The 20,251-nt window shown below is 44.5% G+C and overlaps 1 protein-coding gene across 1 annotated transcript in view; it reads left to right on the top strand.

Annotated features, from left to right (window-relative positions):
- LOC145354481 (VPS10 domain-containing receptor SorCS3-like) overlaps positions 1–20,251 on the top strand; it is a 1,074,210-nt gene that overhangs the window by 1,006,457 nt on the left and 47,502 nt on the right. The window contains exons 20-24 of the mRNA XM_080205878.1: positions 646–779; positions 2,325–2,448; positions 6,183–6,295; positions 7,294–7,422; positions 19,847–19,946. Of these exons, the coding sequence (XP_080062004.1) occupies positions 646–779; positions 2,325–2,448; positions 6,183–6,295; positions 7,294–7,422; positions 19,847–19,946 (600 nt within the window). The remainder of the gene's footprint in view (positions 1–645; positions 780–2,324; positions 2,449–6,182; positions 6,296–7,293; positions 7,423–19,846; positions 19,947–20,251) is intronic.

Below are 20,251 nucleotides of genomic sequence, written 5' to 3'. Positions count from 1 at the left end.
CTGAAATAAAATTGCGATAGCATTTAAATCCAGTGGAATAAGCTACCAGCTTACTGAGCTCACTGTCTACCTATTGGTGATCATGGCTTAGTGAGTTTTCCATATTCATAGAATCCCTGCAGTGCAGGAGGAGGCCATTCGGCCCATCGAGTCTGCACCAACATCAGTCCCACCCAGCCCTATGCCCCTGGTGTTTCAGGCATAGTTAGGGTTTAGAGGAAGATCAACTTAATGCGCGGTAACTCCATTCAAAAATCTGATTGGCAGCAGGGAAGAAACTCTTCTTGAGTTGCTTGGTAAGTGTCCTCAGACTTTTGGATCTTTTTCCGGATGGAAGAATGTGGAAAAGATTATGTTCGGGGTGCATAAGCCCCTTAATTATACTGGCTGCTTTTCCGAGGCAGTAGGAAATGTACAGAGTCAGTGGATAGCGGGGAGAAGCGGGGGATCAGGATATTGAGTTTGATGATCAGCCATGATCAAAATGAATGGCGCAGCAGGCTCGAAGTTCCGAATGGCCTACTCTTGTTCCTATTTTCTATGTTTCTATATTACATTACCTTCCCATTGCTGTTGTAAAATTTGGTGCAGAAACAATGAGAGGCCCTTAAGATATTTTGTCTTCTTCCCTTCCCCCCCCCCCAGGTCCTATTGAACATGTGCATTTAACGTTACCTTACGTGGCGATCACCAATCAGGAGGTGAATATGACTGCAGTGGTATGGCCCAGTCCCGCTGGTACACTCACCTACTTCTGGTGGCTCGAAAACAAGACCGAGGTGAGTGAACATTACTGGGAGCTTTAACACCCAGCACATGGCTACCTGACAATTAGATAGCAGTCAAACACCATCATTATCTCAGGAATTCTCTACCTCATGGAACTATGGTTGCTCAAACATTGAGTACATTCAAGAATAAGATCAGTAGATTTTTGGACATTAAGGAATGGAAGACTATGACAATAGAATAGACAAGTGCAGCTTAGGTAGAAGATTAGCTATGATACCAATGAATGGAAATGCAGGCTTGAGATGTTGAATGACCTATGTCTGTTCTAACTCCTATCTCTTAGTTATATGGTCATATACTGGTTATTCTACTGGTCTCATAATCCTAAGGCCTGGATTATCGATCCAGAGACATTGGCCAGAATTTTACTGCCCCATCCACCACAGGAATCGGAGCAGGCGAGGGGCAGAGCATTGGAAGGTCTCTGGACCTTGGGTAGGATTTTATGTTTTCACGATGAATGAGGCTTAAAATACTGTCCATTAGTTCAAATGCTGCCATGATATCTGGGGAATTTGAATTCCGTGAATTAAACAAACCCAGAGTGAAAAGCTAGTGTTAATATTGCTGACCATGGAAAAGCTCAGATAGTTCACTCATGTCTTTCAGAGAAGAGAACCTGCCATACTTATCTTGGCCTGGTCTGGTACATGACTGCAGATTCACAACAGCGTGGTTGACTTTGAAATGGTCTAGCAACTCACTCAACTGTACCAAAATGGCAATGATTGTGACAGTACAAGAGCTTGGCTCACCACCAATTTTTCACGGGCAATTAGGGATGGGCAATGATTGCTGGAGCAATGTCCACATCTTGTGAAAGGATAAAATAACAACCTTTCTTGCAGCGGAGACAATTGCACCATTTGAAAAGGATCTAAATGAGGAGATTTTAGAGAAGGCAAGAGAGAAAAGGATAAAAGAAATGGAATTAGGATAAATTAGGATATGAAAAGGATAAAAGAAATGGAATTAGCTGAGGAGCTGCAAAAGTGGCAGAGATTTGTTCTTCTCTGCTCTGCTTCACTCCAACATTAGACCTCATCTGAACATCACGGGGCAAAGGTGTTCTGTCCACTGTGTGTCGGAGCACCCAGTCTCACATTCGATGGAGCGAGTTGCCTCAATGTTTTTATTCAAGAGATATGTCAGGACTGTCTCCATTACCCCTGTCAGTTATTCTGTGTCTTGATGTATACGTGTGTCTGTTATTCAGGCTGATAACAGCTGAGAGATTCGCTGTATAAATGAGATTCGGCCACCAAAGGAAGACTTTACTGTTCAAAATAGGTCAAACTGCGACTTTCCATTTTATGTACTTCAGTTGCACTGTTTGCAAACGTTGCATTGAAGAAGCGAGCCACTGTGATATTGTGTTAATAACAGTAAATGGCCTACTATGACCTTATAGGTTTTAGTGCATTATAACATTCACATTGCTGTATGCTTTGTGGCATAGATCAGCTCATGGTGTTCTCTTCAATTCCTGTTCCATTATGCTGATCTTTCTCATTTCTTGTTGTTTATTGCAGCCCATCATTACCCTGGAAGAGAACGTCTCCTTTACATTCTCCACAGAGGGGATAAGTAGTGTCACGGTGCAGGTGTCTGCTGGGAATTCTATTCTGCAAGACATAAAGAGTATAGCTGTATTTGGTGAGAGCAAAAAGCACACTGTTTTATGGATGCCATTATGGATGCAATAGGCACAGAGCAAAGAAATACTTCTTTAGATAGTTCAACATTTCTCCATGCTCATTTTATCCCCTGTGGTCTCTTCACTATGATACAAATTCTCTTCGTAGTTGGACAAAAATATAAGTTAACAATTACTTCACATCATCCCCCTCTCGCTTCCCTCTGGAGCAAGAATTACCAAAGGAAGATTTATCTCTCAATGCTGCCAGAATTCCAGGGAGAAAAATATAGGGCAAAGGACCCCATTTTTTTTGCCAAATCATTTTAACGTTCGTTGGATTTTCTGCTGTAACATTTGTCATATGCTGGAATCATCTGCCCAAACAAACACGGTGGCACAATGGTTAGCACTTCTGCCTTGCCTCATGAGGGACCTGGGTTCGATTCCTGGCTTGGGTCACTATGTGGAGCTTCCACATTCTCCCTGTGTCTGCGTGGGTTTCCTCCAGGTGCTCTGGTTTCCTCCCATAGTCCGAAAGGTGCGCTGGTTAGATGCATTGGCCATGCTAAATTCTCCCTCAATCATAGGGTCATGAGGCTTACAGCATGGAAACAAACCCTTCAGCACAACTTGTCCATGCGCCCAGTTTTTACCACTAAGGTATTCCCAATTATCCACGTTTGACGCATATCCTTCTACGCCCTTCTTAGCCATGTAACTGTCTAAATGTTTTTTCAAGGACAAAATTGTACCCACCTCTACTGCTGCCTCTGGCATCTTGTTCCTGACACTCTCCACCCTCTGAGTGGATCCTTTTGTATCTCTCGCCTCTCACCTTAAATGTACGCCCTCTGGTTTTAGATTCCTCTATCTTTGGGAAAAGGTGTTGACTATCTACCTTATGTATGCCCTTCATTATTTTACAGACTTCTATAAGATCACCCCAAGTCTCGTACGCTCCAGGGAAAAAAATCCCAGTCATTACTCTCAATATACCCGAACAGGTGCCGGAGTGTGGCAACAAGGGGGTTTTCACTTCATTGCAGTGTTAATGTAAGCCTACTGGTGACACAAGTAAAAAATAAACGTTAAAAAAAACAGATTGCATGGAGTTCGGTAATGGCGGTTTGACATTGTGGATCATGATTTGTCATTGTGCCCTGCGCAATGCTGAACCTCTGTATCAGACAGCTGTCTAGCCGTCGCTGGGGAATAGGAATGATAGAAGTAACTTTGAACAGTCACAGCTGACACTTTGATGGAAAGAGAGGATTCACTGTTATTTCCGTTCTTGTTGAGTTTACAGTTTGCTTGTGGAAACAGCAGTCAAGACACAATTGGGAATGCTGCCCAGTCCTCTCAAGCTCGTGCAGGTGTTTGAATCCCCCAGCAATCTGCTATTCTCCCTTCACCTCGGGATAAGCTCCCAAACAGAGGCAGCAACATCATTCGAAACTCACCCCGAGGTTGACACATCCGAACATTGCTAAGGATGGCTGCCAGGTCACTTGGATCTGTGACAGTCCCACCCCGCCATACTTACACCAGCAATCTGGGGAGTTGGTGGCGTAGTGGCATTGTCATTGGAATGGTAATCCAGTAGAGCCAGAATAATCCTCCGGGGACTTAGATTCAAATCCTACCACAGCAGATTGTGAAATCTGAATTCCGTTAGCCTCTGGAATTAAAATTCTAATGATGACCATGATATCGTTGTCATAAAAAAACCCACCTTGTTCATTAATGTGCTTTAGGGAAGGAAATTTGCCATCCTTACCAGGTTTGGCCTATATGTGCCTCCAGACCCACAGCAATGTGGTTGACACTAGCAAGTGCAAAGGGCAATTAGCAATGGGCAATAAATGCCAACTCAGCCAACAATGCCCACATCACGAACAAATTTTTAAAACTTCTTTACCGTAAAGGACAATGTATGGTAGAATCATGGTTAGGTTATTTGACTCATAATCCATGAAGACATGGGGTGGGATTTTCCAGCCCTTCCCACTGGTGGTATCTTCCATACCCACTGAAGCCAACCTCCATTGTGGGTTCCTCAGCGATGGGAAGGGCAATTACACAAGTTGTTGTAGACTCAGACCAGAAGATCCCACTGGAGGGCGATAGCGAGACATCCCTGCTGTGGGAAAATCCACCGGGGAGGGTGAGTTGGGTGGGGTAAGGGTGGGAGGGGGGGGGAGCTGAAAATTTCTGGCCATGTATTCAAATCCCACCAGAGAAGCTAGGGAATTTAACATTTGGATAATGAAATAAATCTGAAATTAAAAACCCATGTAAAAGGTGTAGTAGTCGTGACCAAAAACGTACCAGATTACTGTGAAAACCAATCTAGTTCACTCATGCTCCTTAGAGATGGAAATCCTCTTGTTGTCACTTGGTCTGTCCTGTAAGTGATTTCAGATACACAGCAATATGGTTGACTTTTAACTTCCTGCTGAAATGGCTGACAGGAGTAGGACCAAACTGCCACGTTTGCATCCCATACCCTCTAGTTTTTTTTGGAGTGTACGCCACCCCGCGCTCCCCACCACCTCCCCCCCCCCGCCCATGGGACTAAGGTGGCAAGGTAGCACAGCGGTTAGCACTGCTGCCTCACAGTGCCAGGGACCCAGGTTCAATTCCAGCCTCAGGTCACTGTCTGTGTGGAGTTTGCATGTCCTCCCCGTGTCTGCTTGGGTTTCCTCTGGGTGCTCCTGCTTCTCCCCACACTCCAAAGATGTGTGCGTTATGTTGATTGGCCTTGCTAAATTGCCCCTAGTGTCAGGAGATTAGCGGGGTAAATGTGTGGAATTACGGGACTAGGACCTGGGTGGGATTGTGGTCAGTGCGGACTCAATGGGCCGAATGGCCTCCTTCTGCACTGTAGGGCCTCTATGACTTGTCTGTTGCCCGCACAGAAACTTCTGACCTGTCACAGTGGCTGTGTGACTGCACAACTGAGAGGAAACATACTGCTCACTGCCAGCCTTTGAAGGGCAACTCGGGGTGACCAATAAATGTTGGCCTTGCCACCAGTTCCCACAAACCTCAGAAGCATAAAAGAAATCTGATCCAGCATATCAGACTTTTCTTACTTTGGAAATGAAATCCTGCAGCTAAAGGAGAAAAGGCAAGCAGAAGGGATTAGTTCACTTTGGTGTCATGTTCGGCACAACATTGTGGGCCGAAGGGCCTGTCTCTGTGCTGTACTGTTCTACATTCTAAAGGATAGTTCCAGAATTGACCACAAGTGTAGGCAATCGCCATTGCCATTCGCACCATCAACAAACTGGGCCATGAGACAAACCACGCCCTAAACTCTGGAATTTCCTCCCTGACCCTGGTCATCTCTCTCCTTCTTTAAGACCCTGTTTAAAACCCCCCTCTCTGACAATGCCCCCCCCCCACCCCCACCTGTGCTAATGACTCCTTCGGTTTGTGTTAATTTTTATCTGATATTGCTCTCGTGAGGCAACTTGACATGCTTTACTACTTTCAAAGGTGCTGTAGAAATGCACGTGTGTTGTTGTTGAAAGATGGATTGACAGTGAAAGCCTTCAGACTGTGAGATTTCTTTTTAAAAAACTGGGAAAAAATTGGAACAACGCTTTCTTTTATTGAGCAAAGGGAGTGACTCTGAAGCGACTCCTGAAAATGAAAATTGCTTTCTTGTTCTGTCCAAAACGCATCCTGAGCAAAACCCTGAAAAACATAACTCTTTTCACAAAGTCCTCTTGTCTTCACCCTGCAGATTCTTACCGCTCATTGCTACTGTCCTTTACACCAAACCTGGAAGATTACAACCCGGATATTCCAGAGTGGAGGCACGATCTCAGTAAGCTTGTCAAAAGAACTCTCGGACAAGTAAGTTGGAGAAGAAAGGAGCCCTACAGGGTCAAGGAGACAATTTTCCTTTGAACATCTCCCGCCCTAACCTCACTGCATGTGAAACCCCATTCATGCCCCTTCCCCTCCCCACCCCACCCCACCACCCCCCCCCCCCCGCGCTCCCCGCCAGCCAATGTAGCAAGCTGCAGGTTTAACTCCTACAAGATTACTCCTTAATTGCAGCAGAAACGTCAGATGGATTGACATGGTGCCAAAGAAGGAGATGAAAGGAGATTCCTGGTAGGTTTGTTACTCAGTGGTCAATGGGGATATCAGTTGCACAGGGGCTGGTATGGTGATGGCCAGCTAAGTGCCAGAAAGGCACTCGATCCCATTGAGGAACTGCCACAGAACTGACAGTTATTCCCCGCTGGTTGTCCGGGAGGTGGGTGAGACTCCTGTCAACCCTACAAAATCCCAGCCGTTGTGACTGCATGTTTTATCAATGTGATTGCCTGCTTTTTTGACATATGTTTCATTTAAATGACTGCCAGAGACTATACTCTCTGGAATTTGGAAGAATGAGGAGAGATCAAATTGAGATTATACAAAAGGTATGGATAAAGTAGACATGGAGCGGATGCTTCATCTGGTGGGGCATTCTAGGACGAGAGGTTAAAATCCTAGGGTTAGGGGTAGCAAGTTTAAAACAGAGTTGAGGAGAAACTACTTCTCCAAAAGAATTGTGAATTTGTGGAATTCGCTACTCCAAAATGCGATGGATTCTGGGACAGTGAATAAATTTATGGAGGAGTTAGACAGATTTTTAATTGTTAATGGGTTGAAGGGTTATGGAGAGAAGACAGGAAAATGAAGATGAGGAGCATATCAGCCATGATCGAATAGCGGAGAAGACTCGATGGGCCGAATGGCCTAATCCTGCTCCTATATCTTACGAACTTATAAACTTAAGATGGCTTGTGTTTGCGGGAGGTCTCTCTGTAGATAATGAAATGTAGCCATGTGTTCTATAGGTTACAGCCATACCCGAGCAACAGATGCTGTTAGCCATCCTCCCGGGTTTACCAACTGCAGCAGAACTCTACATCCTCCCACACCAAGGTTCCGCAGAAGAGAAATTAAACAGCCTGGATTTAGATCAGGTGAGTCACAATTCGCTCAGGTGTGTTTTTGCTTTTTCACAGATCAAGCAGTGAATTGGAGCAAAGAATGAGACAGCTCACAGGTTTCCCAGTCTATAAATAAGCCTGAGAGTCATTTGGCATCTACATATCAATGGGAGCTTTTGAGTCAAATGCCAGTTGGACTCCAAAATATACTGAGGCAATCCTGCTAAACGATGCAGCCTCACATCGGTCCCCAAGACTGGGAAGTCAAGAACAAGAGAACATTTAACAAAAGGTTAAATGTAAGCAATTTAGCATGGAGAACAAGCAGGAGAAAGACCCTCGCAGAGAATTTTGATGCATTATTTGAGATAATGACTGGAAACAGACCTGTTTAAGAACAGGTTAGTAAGGTGGTTGAGAGAGTAAAGGATCATGAGGTCAGGTTGGATGCATGGGATTAAGAGTGCTTGGTGGCACGGATATGGGTGGTATTGTGTCTTTGGAATGCAAAATTATAAAAAGGTGTTGACAAATTGTAAATTGTCAAAGCAGAGGCAAATCTATGAGGTCATCTGTAAAAAGGATAGCACAGGGTACGTTTTAAATTGTAAAAGTGAGCAAAAGGGACTTAGGATCCAGGTACATAGATCATTAAAATGTCATGAACATATACAAAAAAGGTCAAAAAGCCAGATAAAATGCTGGCTTTTCTCTATAGGACTAGAATCAAGGGGAACAAAGTCATGCTATAGTTATACAAAATCCTGGTTAGAGGACAACTGGGGCTGTATTTTACATTTCTCGCTGGGTGTGCTTTCGGCAGACAGGTGGACACATAAAATAGGGCAACTCCTCACCCCACTACTTTCGCACACATCCCTGATAATAGGGGGGGGTGAAAAGATGCCTAAATTGACAGCCCGCCCACTATATTTAAATAGATAACTAAGGATTAATTTGGTTTCCTATCAAACGGATAATGTGCTACCCATGCCACTACTCACGGCAGTCGGGCGGGAGTGGATAACCAATTTTTATAAAAAGTTTCTCAAAGGGTGGGAAGGGAAGTTGGGATGGGGAAGAGGGCAGGGTGCCATTTCCTGATCGCAGTGGTGGGCAAAAGTTCTATATGGACCTCATTAAGCCTCCCCCCCCTCTGCTGTAAAACACTCCACATCAGCTTTGGGAGTAGGTGAGCCAGGCCCTACTAATGACAAGCAATGCTTAATCAGTTGGCAATTTTAAATTATAAATGGACAGATTTTTGTCAACCAGGGCAATATTGGACAAAGCCAAGCTTATGGAATTAGGACACCTATCAGCCCATCATCTCATTGTATAGTGGGATGTGGTCAAGATGCTGGCAACCTACACCTGGTTGTATCTTGCTATGTTGTCCAGTGGATGAGTCCCAACATGGATTACTTGAGCCAAAGCAGTTTTTCATGTTGTAATCTCTAAGTGATCAATATGGTATGGCTCCTGCTCTGCCCAAGACCAGAAGGAATGGCAAAGGTGGTGAATGTAGCCCAATCCATCACGCAAACCAGCCTCCCATCCACTGATTCTGTCCACACTTCCTGCTGCCTCGGCAAAGCAGCCAGCATAATTAAGGACCCCTCACACCCCAGACGTTCTCTCTTCCACCATCTTCCAGCGATAAAAAGATACAAAAGTCTGAGGTAGCGTATCAAGAACAGCTTCTTCCCTGCTGCTGTCAGACTTTTGAATGGATTTACCTTGATCTAGATAGGCTGGGCGAATGGGCCAGGAAATGGCAAATGGAATTTAATGTTGGCAAGTGTGAGGTGGTCCACTTTGGTAGGAAGAATGGTAGGAAGGACTATTACTTACGGGGCGAAAAACTGCAGCAGGCGACGGTGCAGAGGGACCTCGGGGTCCTTGTGCATGAGTCGCAAAAACCCAGCTTGCAGGTGCAGCAGGTGGTCAGGAAGGCGAATGGGATGCTGGCCTTCATAGCGAGGGGGATTGAGTATAAAAGTAGGGAGGTCTTGCTGCAGCTGTATAGGGCATTGGTGAGGCCGCAGCTGGAGTACTGTGTGCAGTTTTGGGCGCCGCACCTGCGCAAAGATATTTTGGCCTTGGAGGGAGTGCAGAGGAGGTTTACTAGGCTGATACTGGAGTTGAGGGGGTTGAGCTATGAGGAGAGGCCGAATAAACTGGGCTTGTACTCGTTAGAGTTTAGAAGAATGAGGGGAGATCTCATTGAGACGTATAAGATGATGAATGGGATGGATAAGATAGAGGTGGAGAGACTCTTCCCGCTCAAAAAAGACAGTAGGACTAGGGGGCACAGCCTCAAGATAAAAGGGGGGCGGTTTAGAACGGAGTTGAGGAGGAACTTCTTCACGCAAAGGGTGGTGAATCTCTGGAATTCTCTGCCCATTGAAGTGGTGGAGGCTGCCTCGCTAAATATTTTTAAGACGTGGGTTGATGGGTTTTTGATAAGAGAGGGGATTAAGGGTTATGGGGAGAGGGCGGGAAAGTGGAACTGAGCAGCGACAGATCAGCCATGATCTTATTGAATGGCGGGGCAGGCTCGAAGGGCTAGATGGCCTACTCCTGCTCCTATTTCTTATGTTCTTATGTTCTTATTAAGTTGATCTTTGTCTACACTCTAGCTATGACTGTAACACTACAATCTGCACTCTCTCGTTTCCTTCTCTATGAGCGGTATGTTTTGTCTGTATAGCGCACAAGAAACAATACTTTTCAATGTATTTTTCAATGTATGTTAATACATGTGATAATAAATCAAATCAAATCAGAATAACATTACTCAATCCTGACCTATTCCTTCTTACATCAAATTTCCAATTGTAAAGTGCTCAAAATCCCAGTACTCCTTTCAGATGAGACATGTTACCAAAGCCCCATCTGCCCTTTGAGAATTCATGACATTTTATCCATGATCCCAGTATGCTGATCGATACTTATTGAATCCCAACAGTGCAGGAGGCCATTCAACCCATTGAGCAGGCACTGATCCTCTGACAGAGTATCTTACCCGGCCCTTCCCCCCCCACTCCGTCTCCCAACCAATATCTTTAAAACAAATTATCAGGTCATTATCACATTGCTCTTTGTGGGAGCTTGCTGTGGAGAAATTGTCTGCTTCATTAAAACAGTGGCTATGTTTCAAATGTATTTTATTGGCTGAGCAGGTGAGCTCCCAATTAAAATGAAAATAAAATGAAAAATCTGTACAATCTCTCATACTTCAACATCCTCCCCAGAGCACAGTACTCCAGTTACTAATGCTTTGAATATGTTCAACATTGCATCTGAACTTTTAATGTCACTCTGAGGGGGAGAGGATTTTTGACATAGGGCCAAAATTTTATGGCCATTTCCTCCCTCCCCTCCTCTCTTCCACATCACCACAGAGGCAGGATGGCAAATGGAGGACTGGCCATTAAATAGGTAACCTAGAAGTGGCACAGTGCCCATCACTGATCCATCCCTACTGAGATATTGCCTGTGGTGGGGGAGGCCAAAGTCAAGTGCCCAGGTGCAGGGTGAAACTTGGAAGACTGGGGGGTGGACACATAGGTTTGGGTCCCCATGCCCATTGGAGTATTCCTCACTAATGTTGTGATCTGACCCCTGCATTCCTCCCTAACCTTTTACACTGAGGGATTCAGTCCATGGTTCCCAAAGCTCTTTACCATTCTTTCATTTCTTGTCTCCCATCTGGGGTTTATTGCCAGGGAATTAAGAGTGATTAATCACTATGACTAACTCTACCATTGCCAGGCAACTACCAGGATGAAAAGAAGGCAAGTTAGATAGGCCCTTCTTTCACATTCAGTCTTCCCTATGTTTTTAATTGTTCTGTTTTCCAGCATTGACATTATTCATTATTATGAGTATAAAATTCTTTTGATAATGGTAATTCTATAAAAAGTCTTCAATGCTATTTTTATCTGCTCTGGAATTGCAAATTTATGATTCAATTAATATCCATATCTACATTGCAATATGTAAATTAGATTAATTAGAATTTTTTCCCCCGACAACTTAAGTCTATAAAATTCCACCCATTATGATTTATTGAGAATAAATCATTGGTCTTTTAGAGAAAATGTATTATTGCTAAATATTAATTTGATCTAATATGCAAATAAATCAAAGGATATTTGAAAAAAAATACTCTCCTCTAATAAGCCCCCGAACTCAGAGATAAAAATATAATGCAATCAAAACAGTTCAAAATAAGAATTTGACATAATTTACACATTTACATGAAAACATTGTAACATATAAATCAGAACTTGCAGTTCCTACCTGATTAATTTAATAAACTAATTAGGAAATAGCATTCATATATTTTTTGATCTAATTTACAAATGACAATTAGATGAATGGCACTTTCCACACATAACTAGATATCTTCATGTTTTTTTAAAATGTTGGTTTACATTGGTGGCACAGTAGTTAGCGCTGCTGTCTCACAGCATCAGGGATCCCCCCAGGTTCGATTCCTGGCTTGGGTGACAGTGCAGGGTCTGCACATTCTCCCTGTGTCTGCATGGGTTTCCTCCAGGTGCTCCAGTTTCTTCCCACAGTCTGAAAGACATGCTGGTTAGGTGCATTGGCCATGCTAAATTCTCCCTCAGTGTACCCGAACAAGCATCAGAGTGTGGCGCCCAGGGGATTTTCACAGTAATTTCATTGCAGTGTTAATGTAAGCCTTCTTGTAACAATAATAAATAAAATTTTAAACTAAAAAAATTAACATAAGGCATTTGAGAATATGTGTTACAATTACATTTTTAAATTAAGAGCTACTAGTTAATAATATTAAGTAATATTACATTCTAATAGTAACACATCTTTTATATACTATTGTCCTATGAATCCTATTCAAATTTTTATAACACATAATTTTTATAACATATTAATAATTCTGTTTGTTCGGCTTATGATCTCTCAATGGAGGTCTTCGCTGAAAAATGGATGGATCAGAAATGAACAGAGTTGATGTTGATTTGCTAAAGTATTGATGAATATATCTTTCGGTGCACTAAATTAAAAACATAAGCATGTTTGAGACCTGGGAAAGAGTCACAGGAAAGTCCATCCCTTTTTGACAGATTATTTCCCATCTATCCATATCAAAGGGCAGCATGATGGCACAGGAGTTTGTACATACTCCCCGTGTCTGTGTGGGTTTCCACTGGGCATTCCAGCTTCCTCCCACAATCCAAAGATGTGCAGGTTAAGTGGCTTGGCCATGCTAAATTTCTCTTTAGATGCACAAATTAGAGGGATTAGTGAAGTAAATACGTGGGGTTACAGCGATAGGGTCTGGGTAAGATGCTCCGTTGGAGAGTCGGTGCAGACTTGATGGGCTGAATGGCCTCCTTCTGCATTGTAGGAAATCTATGATCCTAATGATGACCATATAATGATGGGGAGCACTCCGGTGGATGTCCCCCTTCAAAATAAGTACTCCGGCCTGAGTACTACTGGGGGGGACAGCTCATCTGAGGGAGGAAGCGATGGCCAGCTCTCTGGAGCTGAGCCAGTGAGCCAAAAAATCAAAAAGGGAAGCAGAAAGGTAGTGTTAATAGGGGACTCCACAGTGAGGGGCGCGGACAGGCGTTTTTGTGGACGTAGAAGGGAGTCGCGGATGGTGGTTTGTCTCCCTGGGGCTGGGATCCGGGATGTCTCTGGGCGGGTCCCAGACATCCTGAAAGGGGAGGGTGAGGAACCGGAGGTAGTAGTACATATAGGTACTACTGATGTAGGTAAGAAGAGGGAGGCACTCGTGAAAAAGGACTATAGGGAACTGGGTAGGCAGCTGAGGAAGAGAAAAGCAAAGGTAGTAATCTCAGGATTGCTGCCTGTGCCAAGGGAGAATGAGGGAAGAAATGAAATGAGGTGGAGGGTGAATGCGTGGCTGAGGGACTGGTGTAGAGGGCAGGGATTTCGGTTCCTAGATCACTGGGACCTCTTTAGGGGTAGGTGGGACCTCTATAGTAGGGACGGGTGGCACTTAAATACCAGGGGGACTAGTATCTTGGCGGGAAGACTGGCTAAGGCTACCAGGGGGACTTTAAACTAGAAAGGATGGGGGGAGGGAACTGTGATGGGGAAACTGGGACGGAGGAGGTTCGCTCCCAGGTAGGGGAGGACCGCAGGCAGTATGGGAGGGAGGTTAGACAGGTGGTGGAGATGGGAAATGCCCAGACTGAGGGGCTGAAGTGTATATATTTTAATGCAAGGAGTATAGTGAATAAGGTAGATGAGCTTAGGGCGTGGATAGCTGTTTGGGATTGTGATGTGGTGGCCATTACGGAGACTTGGATGTCTCAGGGACAGGACTGGGTACTTCAGGTGCCAGGCTTCAGGTGCTTCAGGAAGGACAGGGAGGGTGGCAGAAGGGGTGGTGGCGTGGCACTGTTGATCAGGGATAGTGTCATGGCTACAGAGAAAGAGGATGTCGTGGAGGGATTGTCTACAGAATCTCTGTGGGTGGAAGTTAGGAACAGCAAAGGGTCAAAAACTTTGCTGGGTGTAATCTATAGGCCGCCCAATAGTGACAGGGAAGTTGAAGTGCAAATAGGGAAACAGATTCTGGAGAGTTGTTTTAATAACAGAGTTGTCGTGATGGGAGACTTCAATTTCCCAAACATCGACTGGAATATCCCTAGGGTAAGGGGTATAGATGGGGAGGAGTTTGTTAGATGTGTTCAGGAGGGTTTCCTGACGCAGTATGTGGACAAGCCTACGAGGGGAGAGGCTGTACTTGACCTGGTACTGGCGAATGAACCAGGGCAGGTGATGGATCTTTCGGTAGGAGAGCATCTTGGATATGGTGACCATAATTCTATCTCCTTCACAATTGCGTTGGAACGAGATAGGATCAGGCAGGCTAGGAAGGTGTTTGTCTGGGGTAAGGGGAGATACAAAGAAGTCAGGAAGTTACTTGGACAAATAAACTGGAAGGAGGCGTTCTTAGGGAAAAGTACCGAAGGAAGGTGGCAGATATTCAAGGAATGTGTGTCTGGAGCTCTGAATGACAACGTTCCGATGAGACGAGGGGGTTTTGGTGGGTCGAGGGAACCGTGGTGCACAAAGGATGTGTTGAACCTAGTCAGGAAGAAAAGGAAGGTGTACAAGAGGTTCAGGGAATTAGGAGATGTTAAAGATCTTGAGGAGTATAAGGACTGTAGGAGGGAACTTAAAAGGGAAATTAGGAGAGCCAGAAGGGGTCATGAGAAGACCTTGGCGGGTAAGATTAAGGAGAATCCCAAGGCCTTCTATAAATATGTGAAAGGTAAAAGGATAAGAAGAGAAGGGATAGGACCTATAAAAGGTGAGGGGGGAAAGGTTTGTGTGGAACCAGAAGAAATGGCGGAGGTGCTTAACGAGTACTTCGCCTCAGTATTCACGGTGGAAGCCGATCTGGGAGATTTTGTTATGGATTTGCAGCAGATGGAAAGGATTGAGTACGTGAATATTAAGGAGGAGGATGTGTTGGAACTTTTGAATTCTATCAAGGTAGATAAGTCGCCGGGACCAGATGGGATGTACCCCAGGATACTGTGGGAGGCGAGGGAAGAGATTGCAGAGCCCCTGGCGATGATCTTTGCGTCGTCAATGGAGACGGGAGAGGTTCCGGAGGATTGGAGGATTGCAGATGTAGTTCCTATTTTTAAGAAAGGGAACAGAGATAGCCCGGGAAATTACCAACCGGTGAGTCTGACCTCAGTGGTTGGTAAGCTGATGGAGAGGCTTCTGAGGGACAAGATTTACGAACATTTGGAGAGGTTTGACATGATCAGGAATAGTCAGCATGGATTTGTCAAGGGCAGGTCGTGCCTTACATGCCTAGTTGAGTTCTTCGATAATGTGACTGAACACATTGACGAAGGAAGTGCCGTGGACGTAGTGTACATGGACTTCAGCAAGGCGTTTGATAAGGTCCCCCATGCAAGACTTCTTGAGAAGGTGAGAGGGCATGGGATCCAAGGGCCTTTGGCCTTGTGGATCCAGAACTGGCTTGCCTGCAGAAGGCAGAGAGTGGTTGTGGATGGGGCTTTTTCTGAATGGAGGTCAGTCACCAGCGGAGTGCCTCAAGGATCTGTTCTGGGACCCTTGTTGTTTGTCATTTTCATAAATGACCTGGATGAGGAAGTGGAGGGATGGGTAAGTAAGTTCGCTGATGACACGAAGGTCGGTGGTGTTGTGGATGATCTGGAAGGATGGCAAAAGTTGCAGCAGGACATAGATAGGATGCAGGACTGGGCGGAGAAGTGGCAGATGGACTTCAACGCGGATAAATGTGCAGTCGTCCATTTTGGCAGAACCAACGGGATGAACGAGTACACTATCAAGGGCAGAAGCCTGAGTAGTGTTGAGGAGCAGAAGGATCTTGGGGTCCGGGTCCACAGGACTCTTAAATCGGCCTCGCAGGTGGAGGAGGTGGTCAAGAAGGCGTATGGTGTACTGGCCTTCATTAATCGAGGGTTTGAGTTTAGGAGTCGGGAGGTAATGCTGCAACTTTATAAGACCCTTGTCAGGCCTCATTTGGAGTATTGTGCGCAGTTCTGGTCGCCTCACTATAGGAAAGATGTAGAAGCTATTGAAAGGGTGCAGAGGAGATTTACAAGGATGTTGCCTGGACTGGGAGGCATGCCTTATGAAGTTAGGTTGAGGGAGCTGGGACTCTTTTCCCTGGAGAGACGAAGGTTGAGAGGCGACCTGATAGAAGTTTACAAAATGTTGAGAGGAATAGATAGGGTGGACTCTCAGAGGCTATTTCCCCGGTTTGAAATGGTCGCTACGAGAGGACACAGATTTAAGGTGCGGGGAGGGAGGTTCAGAAGTGATGTTAGGGGTAAGTTTTTCACTCAGAGGGTGGTGAGTGAATGGAATCGGCTGCCGTCAGTGGTGGTGGAGGCGAACTCGCTGGGGTCTTTTAAAAGACTTCTGGATGAGTATATGGGGTTTAATGAGATTGAGGGTTATAGATAGGTCTGTAGGTTGGTAGGTGATGATGTGATCGGCGCAACTTGTGGGCCGAAGGGCCTGTTTGTGCTGTAGTGTTCTATGTTCATATTCTCACCACAACTCTTTATAAACTCAATCAATCCCCTTAGGTTCATTTACATTGCCCACTTCAATGGCCTTACCTAGTAATCTAATCCAAAATTATGCACACAATGATGTAACTTAAAGTTAGAAGATGTATTTATTAGTCACATGTAAGGCTTACATTAATGCAGCAATGAAGTTACTGTGAAATTCCCCTTTTCGCCACACTCCTGCGCCCGTTCAAGTCAGTGCACCTAACTAGCACATCTTTTAGACTTTGAGAGGAAACTGGAGCACCCTGAGGAAACCCACACAGACATGGGGAGAACATGCAAACTCCACAAAGACAGTCATCCAGGCCGGGAATTGAACTTGTTTCAAACTGCTGCGAATCAGAAGTATATAACAGTCAGCAGATTAAGGGTTTGGTTTCGTTTGACCAAATCTATCACTTATGGAAAACCCTCTTAAATAATGAGACACTGAACTGTACAAAATACTTGAGGACAATGCTAACCACCTAGCTGCTTGTCTTGCATCATGTTCCTTCTTAAATTGACCCAAATCAGATTGGTGTACAATGGTGGGATAGTCCACATAGATCAAGAGTCAGTAACAATGGGATTCAGTGATTAATCTGATATAGTTGGCTTTGTGTGTAGAATAGCATGTGAAAGGTTCTTCTACTTGCAAAGGTCTGCAAAGAATAAGTCAAACAATTCATTGATCAAAGAATTTACACTGTACACAGAGATGAACATACCCAATATATCAAAGTCTGGAATTTTTATTACCAAAAAGAAAATATTTGTAGGTCCATGGGGAAGAAGCAGTGGGATGCTTCTCTTTGCTAGGATCCCAAACCAGACCCCGAGGTTACATCAGCAAGCCAGACTGGACCCCAACAAATTTTCATTTTTAGTATAAATGATTCCACTGACAAAGTAGGGATCTTTTACAGTGAAACAAACTTTATTTATGTAGCACAGTTTAAATACAACTCTAACAAATAGAGCAGCTTATCCACTAACATTTGAATAATACTTAAGGATAAAAAGAAGCAACTTTACTTTCTAGCTTATGACTGTCCCAGTTCCAATAGCTCTAAAGTAATAAATTCCTAGCTGTATTGAGTAATTAGTTTGCTTTTACAACCCTTGAGCTAAATGTTTACCAGACATACCGATTGCCTGTAGAATAAAGTTAAAATTTTAAATATTCTACAGAAACATCAAAAAGAACCAACATAAGAACTAGGAGCAGGAGTAGGCCATCTGGCCCCTTAAGCCTACTTCACCATTTAATAAGACCATGACTGATCTTTTCTTGGCCCGCTCACCATAATTCGTTTACAGATATATATATATCTCCAGTAATTGTTTACTCCCATCACATCTCCTCTCTTAAAAATGAACCAATGGTAGCGACATGGTGGCACAGTGGTTAGCACTGCTGCCTCACAGCGCCAGGGATCCAGGTTCAATTTCGGCCTCAGGTCACTGTCTGTGTCAACTTTGCACATTCTCCCCGTGTCTGCATGGGTTTCCTCTGACTGCTCTGGTTTCCTCTCACAATCCAAAGATGTGCAGCTTAGGTTGATTGGCTGTGCTCAATTTCCCCTGAGTGTCAATGTTTAGAAAGATAAGTACGTGGGGCTATGGGGATAGTGACTGCATGGGATTGTTATCAGTGCAGGCCCAACTGGCTCAATGGCCTCCTTCTACATTGTAGGGATTCTATGAATATGACAAGGTAGCTTCATTTTTCTAAAGCCTCTAGTTTTTATTTACTCACTATTATTACTGTAGAAGATATATATTTTATTCCATCTAGGAATGAAATTTAAACAGTATTATAGTCCAGTTTTTCTTTTCCAACTGAGCGCTCCCTCCCTTATACATCGAAGTCCTGATAATGCATCTGCAATTGCACTCTCCCTTCTTGCCACATTTATAATCAAATTAAATGGCTGTAACAATAACCCCCATCGAAACAGACTTGCATATTTATCTTTCAGCTTCTTCAGAAACCTTAATGGATTATGGTCAGTGTAAACTGCAAAAACAGGGAGTGCTGTGTTCAGAGGTGCTGGGCAAGGAGGGGGGAGATCAGCCACTTCCACCATTTTCACCAGAATAGAGAGCCTTTACACTGCGACAAAAATCTGAACCAGAGTCTTTGTTACACTTGTGTCGATAGTTATGAAGACTTGATAGAGTGGTGACCCATATTGCAGGGCTCCCAATAGCAAACAGCAGAGAAAATAAAACAAAGATGTAACATACAAACCACACTCTTTAAAATGTTATTGATTATAATTGTACAATGTACCATGATGTAGCAAGGGGCTGGTGATTAGGACACACTGGGTGGACTTCACTCAGTTCAATACCTCACACTGTGTCCAAATACAAAAAAATGAACATTTTATTTTAACAGTCTTCAGATGCCCAGCAAAACAGGAAGGGAAGGAAATAAACACCCACCTCTTCTTTGAGCCTAACTTGACATAATTTAAACCTGAATGGCTAATCGGTTTCCTGGAGAAAACTCAACACAGTATATAACAGTCCTTCAGGAGGGCAAGGCAGGAACAAGGTCAAAACATAGACAAAGAAGGTCAGATTGCCAGAGCAGATTCACTGACAGGTCAAAGTTTGTACAGGGCAAGGTCAAACACAGTATGCAGCCTGCAAATTCTTCATTCTCTGATGGGGGGAGGGCGGGGGAGGGGGTGTTGGTGGGGGGAGGAGGAGGAGGAAGGAGGAGGGAGGAGGGCAGGGGGAGAGGAGGGAGGAGGGCAGGGGGAGAGGAGGGAGGAGGGCAGGGGGAGAGGAGGGAGGAGGGCAGGGGAGAGGAGGGAGGAGGGCACGGGGGGAGGAGGGAGGAGGGCAGGGGGAGAGGAGGGAGGAGGGCAGGGAGAGAGGAGGGAGGAGGGCAGGGGGAGAGGAGGGCGGAGGGCCGGGGGAGTGGAGGGAGGGGAGGAAGGGGCCTTTCTTGCACTCACAAGTTAGCTTCCACACTAATGGAACTCTGTTTTGTTTATGTAACCTAGCAAAGCTACACAGCTAAAGCCCATTGCGCTCATTCCTGATTGGGGTTTTACATCAATCTTCTGAATTGACTTCCTGTGGCCTCCTTGCCAGGGGCTCTCTGTCAAGAAACTGCAGAATTTGTGAGAAAAGTACTACCCTTCCAGCACACAGCCCCTGGCAACACCACAGCACTCACGCACATGTTGGGGCAGGATAAGATATGAAGAGGAATGACCTTACAACTCAGCTTAGATGGGGAGGGGCTTTTGACTTTTATTTTCACAGTACTTTTGGTAACTGAGCATTTGCTGATGACATGAATGTGGAAAGATCTCATATTAATGCTTCTCCCTCAGATTTTAGACATGGTGATCCATGCACTTAATCAGAATCGGGTCCAATTTGAGCTAAAGCCTGGAATCCAGATCATTGCTTCGACTGCTCATCTTACATTAGGTAAGTGTATCATTTACACAGCATACCACCAAACATCACATTTTATTGTGCAGTTACAGTAATGCTATGCTCTTCGCAGGCTTTTAAAGTCAGCCTCTGAAATTGAGGCTTTTACAGCATCTTGTAAAATTTAATTGAGCATATTGAGACCTGTAACTTGGGTCAAGTTACTGAAGGCAGTATTTCAGCAAGGATTCCATGATTCAGGACATTCCTGAGATTTATCTGTGCTATGGCCTTAGGTTGATATATGTTTTTTTTCTAATTTTGACCCTAACACAACAATCCTGCTTTCACTTAAGTAG

The sequence above is a fragment of the Carcharhinus amblyrhynchos genome, chromosome 17 (assembly GCF_965287045.1).
Source record: "Carcharhinus amblyrhynchos chromosome 17, sCarAmb.v2.hapA, whole genome shotgun sequence".
In the NCBI taxonomy this organism is placed as follows: domain Eukaryota; kingdom Metazoa; phylum Chordata; class Chondrichthyes; order Carcharhiniformes; family Carcharhinidae; genus Carcharhinus; species Carcharhinus amblyrhynchos.
Note: the sequence above shows the minus strand (reverse complement) of the source record. Positions and strands in the feature narration are given on the sequence as shown.